We start from the raw sequence: 16,847 nt of genomic DNA on the forward strand, positions 1-16,847 counted from the left end.
TTTGCTGACGAGTTGGAGCTCGGAGGAGCTACAACTGGCCCTTCTGGTACTTGATGTTGAAGGGGGTGCTGCAACTAGGTGGTAAGTCTTAGCTTGTTTATGGGAACTGGAAGCTTGGAAGACTTGTTAATAAAGATTACTGATATTACTGATGACTGGATTGCTTTGTACTTGAATGGCGGGCTAAAGTTTATCGCAAGGCCTTCAAGTTGGAGATTGTTAGGATTGGTGAAGGCCTTTGGGCCGGGTTCGTTGGTTGACAATTAGAAGGCAAAAGGGGGTGGCCCGTTTAATTATGGAGGATGGCCCATTTGACGTTTTCTTGGTCCCTAAGTCATTTAACCTAATTGTTCTCTATATATATCATGGTCATGTATTGTAATCTTTGTACCGTGCTTAATAAAAATACCCTAGTTGCAGCCCGTGGATGTAGGTCGCCTTGACCGAACCACGTAAAATCTCGTGTCTCTTATTTATTTCTTTCGTTTGTGCGTGTGTGGTTGTGTTTCCGCTGCATACCGACTCTGTTTAATACCTAACAATAATTAGACTGGGGTACGGATGAACTTCTAGGGTTGAGGCTTGGGTTTTTTAATAGTTTAGTATATGCATTTTCTATTGGCAAGTTGGAAATAAATAATATCATCTTTTGTGTATTGGTCGATAATAATCCCACATTTAAAAATCCTTGCCAACGGTCCAACCTTTTGACTGTTTTTCTCTCAACAGACTTCCGTTAGAAAACACTTAACGTCGTTAAGTGTTTTTTCCAAATTTCAACCCAATGTTTAAGGGATTTTGATTAGAAGAATGATATGTTTCGACTAACGTAATACATATCTCTATTGGTTATTCATATGGCTTGATTTTTATTAATTGAAAATTCAAACATCCGAATTAAAACGCTATTTCCTCGTTTGGATCACCGTTTGAAGATAAGTTTTACATAAGTCGACTCGTATCCTTCGTCCGATCAAAGGCCCTAAAACATCGATTTGAAATTCGGGAAAACATCTAACGACGTTAGGTGTTTTTTAATGAATATCCATTGAGAGAAAAATAATTGAAAGGTTGGACCGTTGGTAGAGATACCTATAGGAAGCTCTCTCATCCAAGTGGAGTTTTTTAAGGGTAGGTTTATTATCGGTCAATACCCAATACCCAAGATGGGGTTAGTGTATTTCCAATTTGCCTTTTCTATATGTTGTATTTTTATATTTAAAATGGCCAAATAATAGGGGGTCCCATATATGTAAGTTGTGGAAAGACCTGAATGCCTTTCATAAAACTGAATACTCTAACGGTGTTGGCGGGATCAGGCTTGACTACAAGTGAAATTAAGTTACAGGGACAGAAATAGCAAATTTTCAACTAATGGTCTGAAATAACATATTTGGTAAGACCAGGACGAAAACCACAATTCCCTTATAATAATAAAACACACACTGATAAAAAAACATAAAACATAAATTAAACTACTAAATTCATAAAATTTAAAATTATCCATCCATGTCGGTGATGGTCGATTATAAATCATGTTATTGTTGGCATTATTTCATTAGTTTTATAAAGTTTTTGTTAGAATTATGATTCTTCATATATGCTTTTGATTTTTAGGTTCTAGAGCTAAAGACACATTTTGGAAGCATGGAATTGGATAATCATAAGTCTTGAGATAATATGTGATAGTGCATGATCAAAACTGACGAATCTGGGTAAACTTTGGTTTATCATACCATTTACTGAAATCAGAGTATCTTATGCTACGTAGAGAAACAACGCCGATCAAGGAAGTTTTAAAGTATGGTTTCACAAAATTTGACAAATGGCAAAAGATAAAGGACTAAAAATGAAAATTCTGAAATTCAAGTCCCATATCGCTAGACGGCAGATCAGAAGGAGATCCATCGCAATACGTGATGGATGTTCACAAAATCCAAGAAAAAGTTGGTGTCGCGTTACGCGATGAACCAGCTTTTGGTCATCGCGATATGCGACGTGTGCAACATGGTTACCAGACACGTGTTGCACCACGTGGCACGATCTAACAGGACACATGGAGCCACGTGGAAGGTCTAGGGGTGAGGAAGCAGCCCTAGTTGGTCTGCGTCGCGCTACGCGACGATCTGAGGATTGGTCCGTCACGATACGTGACTGATTAAAATAATAAATGGCGGTTTATTGATCCATCGCGCTATGCGATGGAGGGTTATGCACTCCATCGAGATACGCGACGAACCTGAAATTTTTGCCTATAAATAGCAAGGTCAGGCTTTGCATTTTGCAACTCAAAATCTCATTCCCACATCACACAATTCACCTCGGGAATCGTGCCCGATTTCCGACTTTTCGACGGGTTTATTTCTCGGAATGTGTTTAAGTTTCGGCATTGTTTTCTCTCAAATATCCACATACTAGTAGGACTACCGCCTGATTGAATCCTATACATTTCATCCAAATACCCGCTTAATGTAAGGGTTTTTCCCAAATATTTTATTTTATTGTCTTAGACCCTAGTCAGGGTTATAGCCCACACCTTAATCAAACATGAAGTTAAATATAGCTTCTCATAAGTCGAGGGTATAGTTAAAATATTGTTTCTTTATATTTTAGAAACATAAAGTGTTACATGCCAAAGGTATAGTCAAGTTAACATTTCTTCTTGAAGAGGAAACCTAGAATATGTGTATCTTCATGAAGAAGAAATGTACCACATAAATGGTAAATAAATAAATAAATAAAAGGGACTAAAGGCTCAAATGTTTTATATAAACAAATGATTTATCAAGGTACATGTTACGCAAAACAGACTAAAGGTATGAAGCTAGATCTTTTGATCTAGATATTTATACAAGATTATTCTCGTACTATATGTCCGAGGTAACTTCATATCATTAATGAATGAAAGCGTAAATCATAGCAAAGGTGAATAAGATCATATCTATAAAACTCTTTAATCGAGTCATTTACCTAGAAATCACAGTTTACATGGGATAATGTATCCCTAAACTTAAGTATCTGCTAGCAGTTGAGCTAGTTATACTTGTGTTTGGATCCTTACATATGTGGGCAGGCGGTAGGCATACCTCGCCATACATGGTACCAAGTCCCCATCTCATTGAGCCAGTCTATAGGGTTGTGAGGGCTGGACTAATTTGATATGATTGGTACTCCGGTTTAGAGGGCCGCTGATTGTTTCGAGTGTGAACTAAAGGTTTTCATAAATGTTATAAAGTCAACATGTTCACCAGCATGTGTTGCTGACGTATTTTATAAAATTGTTTTACATGTAATCAAGAATAATGTTGGAAGATTTTGATTAGCCATTAAACAATCATATGGCTTACTTAAAGTTTTATATTATAAAATGATGTAAATTATGGTTTTGTCATTTAAAATATTATAAAATGATGTAAATTATGGTTTTGTCATTTAAACTTCTTAGTAACTGTATCAATTATTTAATTCTCAACTTTTAAAATATAATATTTTAAATAAAGACTTCTGCTTTAAAACATTAAACTCTGATTAATTTACAAAACATGTATTAACTATTGGTCATACTCCTAGACCCTAAGTAACTGTATCAGTTATTTAATTCTCAACTTTTAAAATATAATATTTTAAGTAAAGACTTCTGCTTTAAAACATTAAACTCTGATTAATTTACAAAACATGTATTAACTATTGGTCATACTCCTAGACCCTAAGTTAGGGTGTGACATGTTGAGCCAAAGTACCTTTTGTTGAAACTATAGTACCATATGTTGGACCAAATTAAACTACAGGAGTCGTAAGTTAAAAACCCTATATAAGGATAAACTTAGGGTGTGAGAAAACATCATATCTCTGGAGGCTGGAGATTATTATTGGGGAGAAAAACCACTATTATTCTATCAAATCAACTCCGGATTTTATGAAGATTGAAGATTTCATTAACAACATGAGTGGCTAATCTCTTCGAGCCATTCCCAGGGTGTAGAGTAATATAATCTTTGCAGATTTTCTCATGTTTTGAACTAATTTACATGTAATTATTGACTGATGATCTATAAGATTTGATGTTTGGTATTGTTGAGCATTCAGTCGGTGTAGGTTTATTTCAATTAGAACGATTAGTTTGCCAATCCATGATACTTATTTCATAGGGTTTGTTGATTATCTTAGTTAATGAAGCATACAATTGCCCTTAGTTGAGTCACGTTGGTAAGGAACCTTTGGTTACCAATGTCGCGTGTTAGTGATTGATGATGCCTAAGATTAGGGTTTGTTCGATTAAACCAGATTTGTCAATTAATGATTGAACTTGATATATGACATGAGATTGCTGATTGTTTACATACTTGAACCTTGGGTGTGGCTTGTTTTTCATTACTGTTTACAAACTTGTTGAGTATTTTCTTATTCCATATCTATAAAACTGCTAGTGTGATCAGCACTCCTAACTGCTACTTCATAAATTGACTACTTCATAATGTTAATAATCAGTTATACTACACAATGACCACTTACTACTCGTGGTTCGACACCCTAATTACCCTAACTAGTTTAGGGTGATTAGGAACACCGTTTAATCTTATTTTTTATTAGAGCGCGACATCTAGATCAGTTGGATTTTTCGTTGTCAGAGTCCGACACTTAAGGCACAGTCGTAACCGTTATTTATCACTTGGTTTTGATACTGACGATGCGACTCTAAATATGCTTAAGCATCGAGCCACTCGACACGTGCGCCTATGTACATTGGGTGGAATCTCATAACCTTGCCTTTCAAATCGTTAAACTTTTCCCAAACCTGATGTTTGGTACAAACAAGCCGACCAAAATGATTTTGAAAAACGCCATGAACCGCTACCCCAAAGTTGTTTTGATGTTGCGATTTGATGTGGTCCATCAAATATATCCAAGCGCAAAGCAGCCTCATCATCGTTGGTCCACGAATTCGAGCTTGTTCTTGGTGCCATTTGTTGATTTGATAAGTTTACGTGGGATTTGAAAGATAAATTTTAGATGAAAGGGTGAAATTTTGTGTTAAAAATAGTTGAGGATGGATTGAATATATAGGTTTTTTTTTAATTGGAAAGTTGAAAGGGTCATATGACTGTTGCATGTCTCAACGTCTTTGGCATTTACACCCCTCTCCGGGGTTAATTTTTCGGGGCCGACAAGGGTGTGGTGGTGTTCCCCGGGGGCGACGGCACCGTTAGCCATCCCATGATCACTTCGTCCACACTAACTTAAGAAGTGGGTAATTTCTTATTAGATATAACAAGTGATAAAGATACTTATTGAATAGAAACCATACATAATGATACTAAAAACAATTAATATAACTATATATAAGCATAGCAAAAATAATATGGTTCAAACCACTACTCTTTAACAATGTTGTGTCTTAAAACAAATAAATCATCTAAAGTTAACATTCTAAATATTCAAAGTGCTAGTGGTTAATTACAAAAATTAATAACCAAAATAATGAACTTTTAACTTTTAGACTTTATTGTAATTTATCTTCTTATCAATATATATCTATAACAAAAATAAAATATAAAATACGAATTGCATAAATTCGAAATTTGATTACTAAATCAAATTTGAATGATTAAAAAGCCAACTTTGAATCTTCAAATTCATATGCGAGTCAAGTTGAATTTTGAGTTCCTCGAGTTCATTGCTAATATTAAACACCCTTGTATTCATCAAAATTTGTAAATTCCTTAAAATAATTATAAAAAATTGTTAAAAATGCATATTTCAAATGTTTTGTAATATGGGGAAAATTAACGTACAAACAAATTAACATGTGCTAACCGTACGAATCAAATAGTATAATTATATATACAAGAATTGTAATTATGTAGGTAGTGTAATTATGTTATTTATAGTTTTTGTTACGTTGCAATCACACTACACTATATCCTTCTTCTTCATCAAATAGTGACTTGCAAATTGACGTTTGTTCTAGAAGCTTAAGATTGATTAACAAATTAATAAATCGATTGGTTTGATTCACACTTTAATTGATTAGGTATTTATAGTTTCAAATCGATTTCTTCAATTGATCGATTGATTAGTTGATCAGTTGGTCGGTATTGATCGATTAGGTTTTTCAATTGATTGATGAGTTGCAGCGAGCGGAAGAAAAAGACGGTTTCAAAAATGTGATGGTTTCAAAAATGTGATGTTGAAGGAGCTTCAACTAATTTATCTAAAAATCAATGGAAATCAAAATCAAGAGAGTGCTCAAATCACGTGTATCAAAATGATTGATCTGTATTTGTATTTACGAATTTCAAAGCTTCAATTAATTGAGTCCGCATGATTTAGTCGTTTCCTTCACTTCTCATGTTCAACACGTTATATTTAGAGCATGCTTGGGAATGATTATGAAAATTGCTTAATGACTTACTTGCTTTTTCAAAAAGTCATTTTAAAAAGCCATGATTTATGGTTTTTTTGAAAATAGATTTTTAACCATTTAAAAAATCTAAAATAAGAAGGGCTTTTGTGTTTGCCAAACACTCTTTTAACTTATTGACTTTTTGAAAAAGCAATAAGAGCATTCTCAACTCATTTCGTACCATATCCATATAATTACACTAAAAATCATTATATGTTCTCTCTTTTTTTCAATTAAATAATATAATTTTATATCTTTATTATAAGAGAAAATTCTCAAAATAGTTCATTTCAAGAGAGAGAAATTATATTTGACCCACGAATTTAGAAAAATCCCAACAAGTCTCACTCAAAACTCACGGAGTCGTGACATTTAGGTTCATGCCGTGAGTTTTCTCTATCCAATAAAATAATGTCATGTGTCTGATGTATGACATGGGTCGTGAGATTTCAAACTAAATCCGTCGAATCCGTGAATTTTGAAACCAAAACCGTCTCCGTGATGCTTCACCATACTTTTGTCTCATCTGTGAGATTTGATGCACTCACCATTAATTCACCACACCACCATCACCACCTTCATGCCAGCATGATCGAAAACACAATCAAAATCTTCAATGTTACTGGAGGATGGGGTTAATCTCCAAACTCTGGTTAACTGTGAAAAGGTTTTGGCTTTGAAAAGTCGGATGAGGCTATTAGCTCATTGGAATTAACATCTCCAACGATGCCAAAGGTGCGATCAATCATTGATGAGAAAAACCAAGAAAAAAACCAACCCAGCCACCACCATTGATTCGCCACCACCACCAAACTTTTTCAAAATCTCACTGAGGAGACAAAGGCATGGTGAAACATTACGAAAAATATTGTTTTTAAGTAGATGGTTTTGGTTTGAAAATGCACGGAATCGACAAATTTAGTTTGAAGTCTCACCCCCCGTGTTAGACATCAGACACATGGCATTATTTTATTAGATAGTGAAAGCTCACTGCACGAACTTAAATGTCATGGCTTTGTGAGTTTTGAGTGGGACTTTTGGGATTTTTAAAAATTTTTGGGCTAAATAGGGATTCTCTCTCTTAAAATGGACTATTTTGGGAATTTTTCATTATTATTATCATTTCTCTCTCCTCTACTACAAGTCACAACCATTTTAAAAATATATTAAAAATTATACGGTGTGAACAATAAAAACCTATATTTAACTTTCCTATATAACGTATTTCTCTCCTCTACTCAGTCACAATCACTCATAACCATATCATATAATTTATAAAACTCACCTACATATACATTGGAAACCGGCTAAGAATGCTCTAAATCAATAAGTTGTTTTCAAACTTAATACCAACATGATCTTAATTTATATTTGGTTTAAACCCTTATGATATATTATAAGGCAATGTGTTGTGGGCGATGAATATGGACGATTTTTGCTTGGCACACTGCCCCCCCCCCCCCACGACAAACGGGGCGATTGGGGGGCATAGGTTTTCATCGTCTGGTTCTCTTGTTTTAATATTATTATTATATTATGATGTGTGATATATATATATATATATGTATATATATATATATATATATTGGACTACCACACCACACCTCACCTCAAAAACAAAAACTCACCCTTTGCTGACTAACTATCATGCGTCGCAATTCGTCCAAGTTTGTAGCCCCTCCACTACAATAAGTAAAATTTTTTCTAAAATATCATATAAAAAGATTCTTTAGACCATAGCTGTCCAAAACATATAAAGTAACATTAAAATGTTTATCATAAATTGGTTGTGGCTCAATGGTAGAGCACTCACTTTACTAGTGAGAGGTAGGGGGTTCAAACCTCACTACCACCAATTTATATGGGAGATATGAGGGATGACCATGGTTTGTCATGGTTCTAGTCCTGATTTCACCCGGTTTTACCGGCTCCTCGCTGTCGTGCCATTTAGCGGGCGTAGTGGTCGGGTTTTATCCGGTGAATCCCTCAATAAGTCGACAGCTAGGGGATTCGTCCGTCCGGACTAGTGGCCGGCTCGGGCTATCTTTAACTAATGGGGGCCGCGTACAGAGTACCCGGCGTACTTAGTTGGTCGTTCAAAAGAAAACATTAAAATGTTTATTAAATTGGTCATTCTTTTGTTGTTTCTTGATTTCTGTCCTGCCTTCGTGCACATTCACCAACACACTCGCATCAATCACACTCCCAACAACACAACAAACACACTCCAAACTCCTCTTCTTTAAATCTCACTCTTTCCCAACAAAATCACCATAAATTTCACCACTCAAAACATTCTTTTTCTTCTTAATTCACCAAGAAACATCGTATTCATAAAAGATACACAATAAAGCCACTTACTTTGCAATATTAGCCTCAAATCCCCATCTGGGTTTTGGGTATTTCAGGATGCACACAAGGTGTTTGTGAAATTGTCTCAAAGAACAAATCTTTGGTTTTTGTTTTTCCTAAAAGATGCAATCAAGGTTAGTAACAATGGAAGAAGGCAAAGATCCCGTTATTAACCCAATTAGACCAAACCAGTCTAGGGTTTTGCCATCAAGATTGCTTAGATCCATGCTGGTTCTTTTAGTTGCAGGCATTGTTCTTTCGATTATTACTATTCGCATGAACCGAAACCTAGGTGTTAAGAATATTGTATCTGGGATACAACAGTCTTGTTTTCAAGAACCTGTTAGTTTACAGAGTGTGATTAAGCCTCCATTAAGTTATATGCATAACATGAATGACACTGAGTTGTTGTGGAGAGCTTCATTTGTTCCTCAAGTTAAAGAGTATCCGTTTAAACGAGTGCCGAAAATTGCGTTTATGTTCTTGACAAGAGGGCCGTTGCCGATGTCGCCATTGTGGGAGAAGTTTTTTGCAGGGAATGAAGGGTTATATTCCATTTATGTTCATTCTTTACCTGGTTATCTTTCGAACTTTTCGACGTCTTCGGTGTTTTACGGGAGCCAAATTCCGGGTCAGGTTAGCAAGATTTATGTTTTTATATTGTTTTTGAGGTTATTAATTTACTACTATGAGATTGTTATAAAATGGTTTGACTTTAATATATAGTTGAGTTATTATGAAAATATAATAAGAAGACTGAAAATAGGAATGGGTTGAATTAGTGCTATTAGAAATATGGATGCTAAATCAGCTAAATTGAAGCTAGCCTGTTTATTTATAGCATTAGAGTATAGTTTCACACGAGATGGCGCACACTAAAATTAAATAGTTTGTCTGATAAAAAGACTAAATAAACCGCACAGAGTCATATTCGTATGCTAAACTGAAGTTAGTACAGAATCATATGTATGTTTTAAATTTTTAATTCTTGTATAAGTGTATTCAAGTTTGTCTTTAGGATTTTATGGATATCGTTGATTCTTATGTTCCTTAGTTCTTGTTTCTGCTATGAAAGTCAAGTGAATGCCTAGGAAGTTACCTTTTAGTTTAATGTTGATCATTTAGTCACTAATGTTATGATTTGTCAAATTGTGACCCGATGTAATTATCAAATGCTAATGTTTAAGTTTCCTTGAAGATTGAGTGTAGTTCAAGTCATTAGATCTATGTATTATGAGACCATTATAGAATTGGTTTGATAGTAATGAGCTTAAGACCCTTGGATTGTTAGATTTCATCTTTGAGCTAAGCTTAAAGTAATATTGACTATCCAACCTGGCAACCTGTATACATCATTTCCTATCAAGGCTTAAAAATGCGCATTTTGTTTTACTAGCTATACCTACTTTCTCAAATTTGGTGAAAAAACTATGCTAAGATGTGTGTTTTCTCGCACCATCACTTGGTTTGAAAACTTGTCTTTCACTGCCATTATATATGGAAGTGTTTTAAGAAGCCACATATTCCAAAAAAACAATTAACTATAATATGTTGTGAAGTTTGTATTTTCATTGTAAGAGTTTCCTGAATTGAGCTTGACATGTAAAATGATAGTATTTTGCATGTACACTTCACCCTCATGATATTGACTATATAGTTCAATGTATTGTCTTGTTGAATAGACATTTTATTGTTGCTTCATAACCTTGGTGACTTCATTGACTTTTTCAATATACGTCATTTGACCAGGGCTTTTGCTTTACTTATGCAGTTGATAATTTTATTCTTTAGCTTTATGTATAAAGGACAAATATTAGCGGGTTGTGTAACGTGCCAAATTGGGTTGGGGTCAAATGGGGCATTAAGTGGCATGGGTCAGATCGAGTCAGACTGATGTTATGGGTTAGATGTATCAAGTGCTTACAGCCTCACCTAAGTTATGTTCAAATGAAATGTGATTATTACTTTAATGGTATAATGTTTGTAATCATATACTAGTATTACATGCCAATACAATATGACTTAACACAATTTTCACCAACAACTTTTAGAGCAATATTTTAAATTTTGGCTTCCTTGGAGTTTAGACCTTGTTTAAATATGTTGTTTAACCCAAATTCTGTTCACTTGGGTGAAAATCACCTTTGATTTCTCTTAAAACTTGAAAATGGTTTCTACATAATGAATTCAAACTCACTTTTATCATTAAGTTTTAAAAGTTAAAAGGATAAAGTCATGCGAAAGTAAAGGACTTATGTGCAAATTCAGTTAAAAGTCCATACTCCATAGGTTTCTTACATAATTATCCTAATTACAAATGTCAATTGTGTTCTTTGTATTTCTATTATATTTTTATATATAAACAACTTGAACTAACTTTATTTTAACTTTTTTAGATGGTGGAATGGGGAAGAATGAGTATGTGTGATGCAGAAAGACGCCTTTTAGCCAACGCATTACTCGACATTTCAAACGAGTGGTTTGTACTTCTATCAGAAGCATGCATACCGCTTCATAATTTCAGCATTATTTATCGTTACATTTCAAGATCACGGTACTCCTTCATGGGTGCAGTTGATGAGCTCGGCCCGTATGGCAGGGGTCGGTATGACATCAACATGTTACCAGAAGTCAACATAAGTCAGTGGAGAAAAGGGTCTCAGTGGTTTGAAACCAACAGAAATCTAGCAGTCGACATCATTAAAGACACCAAATTTTACCCTAAATTTGAACGGTTTTGTAGGCCCGCATGTTATGTTGATGAACACTATTTTCCTACTATGCTTACCATTAAATCTCCAAGTTTATTGGCGAATAGGACTTTGACTTATGTTGACTGGTCAAGGGGTGGTGCTCATCCTGCTACGTTTGGGAAGAATGATATTTCAAAGAATTTTTTTAAGAAAATACGCGAAGATCAAGCGTGTATTTATAATAATCAGCCGACTTCGGTTTGCTTTCTTTTTGCTAGGAAGTTTGCTCCTAGTGCTCTAGAACCATTATTACAAAATTCCTTAGATTTTTTTGGTTTTTAATTGAGATTAGTTGATGATTTTGGAATAGATGGGACCTTATTAGGTATTATTGAACAGCTTATGGCTGAATAATAATTTTGTTGTTCCTATTTATGTAGTTTGACAGTTGTATAACTATAATACAAAATTAATGTTTGTATTTATATGATACCTTTTGTTCATGAAGCTTAGATGTCTTGTGTTTAGAATTTAAAGATGGCAGAACCCTTGTGCAGATCCATAACACTTTCTTATCTGTTTCTTGAGTTTTATAAATAACTAATGTAATGTACTGTACATGACTCACTTTATTATTGTAACCAGGGGTGTACATGAGTTGATAGGATCTATTATTGACCAAGGGTGTACATGAGTTGATAGGATCCCGAGCTTACTTAAGCTCGGGTCGTTTAATTTAAATTGTCAAGCTCAAGTTAGCCCTCTTTAATCTCAAGCTTGACTTATTTTGAGCTCTATGTATAAAGCTTAGGCTTGACTTATTTATAATATATTGATTAATTGATAATTTTATTTATATATAATCTTTATAATTTTATATTTAAAAATGTAAAATAAAATATATTATCAAGTTTAACTGTCATAATTACATGTATAAATTAATATATGTTATTTAATTATATATTTATTGTATGAAATAATAATTGTTGTGTGTTTTATTAGTAACAGATTTATTTAGACTCGTGAGCCTTGACGGTATATGAACCCCTGGCTCAAGATCGTATACTAAATAAGCTCTATTTTAGGGTTTAAACTTGCTTAGGCTCGTCTTAAATTTAGCTTTTAGCAAGTCAGTTTTTAGTAACTCACAAATGGCTTAAGTCTTGTCCCTGAACATAAGTGATATTTCGGAAGCTAAAAACTTATTATTAGAACTTCTCTTTAGTTATTTAGGATTAAAACTGTCAAGCTTGAATTAAAAAAAGTGTATTGTTCAGATAAATATTTATATAAACCTAATTAATATTTACAAATTTTAAACATTTGAGTTATTGGCTCTCATTCTCCAATTTCTAATAGTCAAATAAAAAACACAAATCCAAACATCTTTTTAATCAACAAGACTATCTGTTTACAACTTTAAAACAGTATCCTTGTTAGCAGAACCATTATACCAATGGCAAACTTGAAGCAAACACCTCACAGTTCGTCCTTACGCTCAGGATGTGGACTTTGACCTTGACTTTGACTTTCAAGCAGATACGTTACAGCGAGCGACGCTTGCATTGCAGCTCCATATGGAAGAACATCTTCATTTAGTTGAAAAAATGGGGAATGCACAGGATGAGGTTTTTCATTTTTTTCTTTTTAATTCCAATAGAATAGAAATAACCAGGAATAACCTCCTGGTAAAAAGAAAAATCCTCGGCTCCCATTGATGGTGGCGATTCTTTAACATTATCGGGACCAAGAATACTTCCGGCCACTTTTTGGAAGAATTTATGCAAGCACGCATCGTTTATGGTGGACGGGAAGAACGGTTTATCTTTTGAACCAAATTCTACAGTTGCATTACATCTATGTACGTTTGATTGACCTACAATCACCTGTTGGGAGAGATTATTTGGTTAAGTGTGACATTTTAAGTTTAACAAAAATAAAAAAGACTTTTCTATCGAAAGAAACAATAAATCTATGATTGTGAGTCATTTATTTATGAATTGATCGATTTGTGTTCTTTCAGAGATAATGCTACGTATCCCCTAAAAGCTCGATATAATATCATATTTACCCGATAAAAATTCGTAATATCAGATGTATCCATTTATAATTTGTGGCATTTATACCCTTCCCTGAAAACTTGCATTAGGATACGATATTTTGTACTGTAAGGAGAAAGTAAAGGCTATAATGGTCATATTAGAAATTTTATTAATGAAATGGGTAAATATGAAATTTCAAGCATGTTAAAATATTTTATATCAACCTTTTCAAAGCGAATTAAAAAGTATTAGCTTAAAAGGTTGGATGAGTTGAAAGTTGTTTACCTCCTAAATTGTATTATTCAACTTTTAGATTGCTATTGTAGCAATACTGTTTTGTAATAGCAATATTAATCTTAAAATAATAAAATAAAAAGATAAAATATATTCGGGTCAAGCCAGCCAGCCCAATACATAGAGACTCTTAGAAAACTGCATGTTTTTTCCTCAACCTATTTTTTAACCGTTATGCAACCTGCGCATCTTGTCACATCTAGTTCTGTGACTTAGCTCAAGGTCCTAACTATGCATGCTATTTCCGGTCATTAACAATTCACTGTTTTTCATTTTGTGGGTTCATGGGACCCACAAAATGACAAACGGTAAATAAATTTGTACCTCTTCTATTCGTTGCTTGAGTTGCATGAAAGTTTCTTTAGAGAAAGCTCTAAAGGTTGCACCAATGGTGACAGCATCCGGAATAACATTAAAAGCACCGCCTCCTTGAAACTTCGCAACTGTAACAACCTGCCAAAGTGTCATACAAACAAACAATTTGTCATATACGGGTTCAAAACTATAGGGGACAAAACAGGTAGTTTTTGTAATAGTCAATATAGCCGGGTCAGGTCAGAATGCCCTAAAACGTGCTCTGATTTTTTATAAATATAAAAAAACAAATAACGTTTAATGTACGATTATAGAAACTATATTTTTACAGTAATAATCTAGCTTCTTGATAAGTGATATAGTAGGTCAGTTTTAGGCTCAAACCCAGGGGCGTCTCCGAGATTTTAAATACCTCGGCCGAGTCGTAATAAAAAGGCCCACAAGTCTTAACAAATAACGAAATATACAAAGTAATTTTTATAAACGACGATTAATGTTATAACAATAAACATAAAAAATATATAGTATTAATGTAACACCCCAATTTTCGAAACCCTAAAATTGAATGCTTATATGATTTGTTAATACAAAATTTATGAGAATTAATATAATTGATGTAATATAAACTTAATTTTTTGAACTTGTTTAAAGAATTTGGAATGTTGTTAAAATAAAGTTATTAAGTTAAGGATGAAATATAACTAAATCAAAATTAAAAGGACTAAGTATGTAAATAGTAGATTTAGTTATAAAATATAGATGAAGGGTCATTTCTGTCATTTCTTCAAACTTGTCATCACCTTCATATTACAATCGTATGTTTTTTGTTGATTCCGGCAAAAGTTTTCCGGTGATTCCGGCAGGTTTAAAACAACAAAACTAACGACCGAATCGACCAATGGACAGTGCGAATTAACTCGAGATCCTTTACCGGAAAAGATATATACGTATATAAAACTTTTGGCCCCCGAAAATAACGTGTCCCGGCCGGAGGTGCGGCTCGCACACCCTCCAGGCCGTTCCTGCTCAAACCGAACCAAAAACCAAAAATTTGATCATCAGGTTTTTGAAAACCTTTCAGGCCTAATTCTATTGTTAATTAATGACTAATTTTGTTTCTTACATATTTGTAACTAAAATTTTTGGGCTATACTCATTTATTAATTTCAAATAATTTTTTGTTTTTTTTTTTGGTTCAGTCCAGTCTAATCAGTTCTGTTCACTTGTTTTGATTTTTGGTTTATAGCAAAACAAAAAAACGAATCAAAATTTCGGTTTTTGAAAAACAAAAAAACCAAACTGTTCACTTGGGTCAGTTACTCCAGTTACGATTCGGTTATTTAAGTTACGTTCACACCCCTAATTAGCACAACAATTTGGGCCACTTTCGTGCTTTAACCAGATCAACCCATTTGACCCGCTTCATCTCTAGAAACTTTATAAAAAGACCTGAACCACAGAAAGTTACCTGAGAATCAAGAGGATGGACTTCTCTAGACACAAGATGCTGTAAACTGACAACAACATTTGAGGCTGCTGAAATTGGGTCGATCGAGTGCTGAGGAATGGCGGCATGACCACCTTTTCCGGTTATGACTGCTTCAAAAAAACCACTTCCCGCCAATACAACACCAGACCGAGAGAAAACTTGACCGAAAGCTCTCGTCTAGGAAAAATATGTAAACCAAATATGGCTTTCACATTCTCAAGATATCCACTATCCACCACCACTTTTGCACCCCCACTGCCTTCCTCCGCTGGTTGGAAAACCAGCACCACAGTCCCCTGCCAATGATAACATAAAGCTTTATCTCAAACGGGTTGAAAGTCAACTCAAATGTTGTTTTAGTGTATACAACTACCTGATCACTTTGTTAAAGAATATTGGTTATCATTGCTATATTATAGTTGCTATAATCATATCAAACAAATTAATAATTCATAGAGTACAACAAATGGATAAAATGTGGTAATAAAAAGTTGCAATTCAACTGCTTTGATCCGTTACACAATCCATGAGACCCATTATTTTTCCAATTTAGGAAAATATGGCGTTGGTATGTATGCGTATATAAGAATAAGGATCAGATCAGTACCGTATCGTACCAAAAAAATACCGATACCTAAAATGAGTGAAAGTATAAAACGTATACCGTACTGATTTTATCGGTTTGGTACCTGTACTAGAAAATACCGAAAGTTACCAAAATCGAACAGTACAAGTACCAATACCAACCGTGTTTAGTCGGTACCGGTTCAATACGGTGCCGTTACTTGGTACAAAATTACTCATCACTACGCGCATACCTTGGAAAAAAATGAATTGTAGATTTGTAATAAATAAAGTACTTAAAGTTGGAATAGTTTGGTAATTTCATAATTAGCTTGATAATAAGTGTTCAGAGACCAACTATTTAAATGGTTGATTATTCATATTTGATTATTACTAATCAAAATACTATGATTAATATTTTCCAAACACTCCAAAATGATTCCCATGACATCAAACACCCTCCTAAGTAATGCTCCTTCAAGAAGATTACTAAACAAAAAGTCAAAAACCTAACTTCTGATTAAAATCAACATAGTAAAAACGAAATGCATAAAAATACCTTGAGAAGGTGAGTATGGTTTTTGAGAATCTTGGCAGCTCCAAGAAGCATGGTGACATGGCTGTCATGACCACATGCATGCATCTTTCCAGGTACTTTGCTCTTGTGTTCCCATTCCACCATTTTCTAATCACAA

General features: G+C 34.1%; 1 protein-coding gene and 1 pseudogene across 2 annotated transcripts; one reads left to right on the forward strand and one right to left on the reverse strand.

Annotated features, from left to right (window-relative positions):
- The first annotated feature begins 8,514 nt into the window (after positions 1-8,514).
- Positions 8,515-11,910, forward strand: LOC143594782 (glycosyltransferase BC10-like). Its single transcript, XM_077074012.1, has 2 exons — positions 8,515-9,391; positions 11,152-11,910. The coding sequence occupies exons 1-2, from the start codon at positions 8,879-8,881 to the stop codon at positions 11,788-11,790; spliced, it is 1,152 nt and encodes a 383-aa protein (XP_076930127.1). The 5' UTR covers positions 8,515-8,878; the 3' UTR covers positions 11,791-11,910.
- Positions 11,911-12,790: 880 nt separating this feature from the next.
- Positions 12,791-16,843, reverse strand: LOC143594783 (IAA-amino acid hydrolase ILR1-like 4; annotated as a pseudogene). Its single transcript, XR_013146402.1, has 4 exons — positions 16,712-16,843; positions 15,568-15,884; positions 14,109-14,237; positions 12,791-13,334 (listed from the first exon to the last, which is right to left on the reverse strand). The product of XR_013146402.1 is annotated as an IAA-amino acid hydrolase ILR1-like 4 (transcript).
- Positions 16,844-16,847: the final 4 nt, after the last annotated feature.

This window comes from Bidens hawaiensis, unplaced genomic scaffold (genome assembly GCF_021521415.1).
Source record: "Bidens hawaiensis isolate Kalapana, Puna unplaced genomic scaffold, B.hawaiensis_p1.1 tig00044205_1, whole genome shotgun sequence".
Taxonomy (NCBI): Eukaryota; Viridiplantae; Streptophyta; class Magnoliopsida; order Asterales; family Asteraceae; genus Bidens; species Bidens hawaiensis.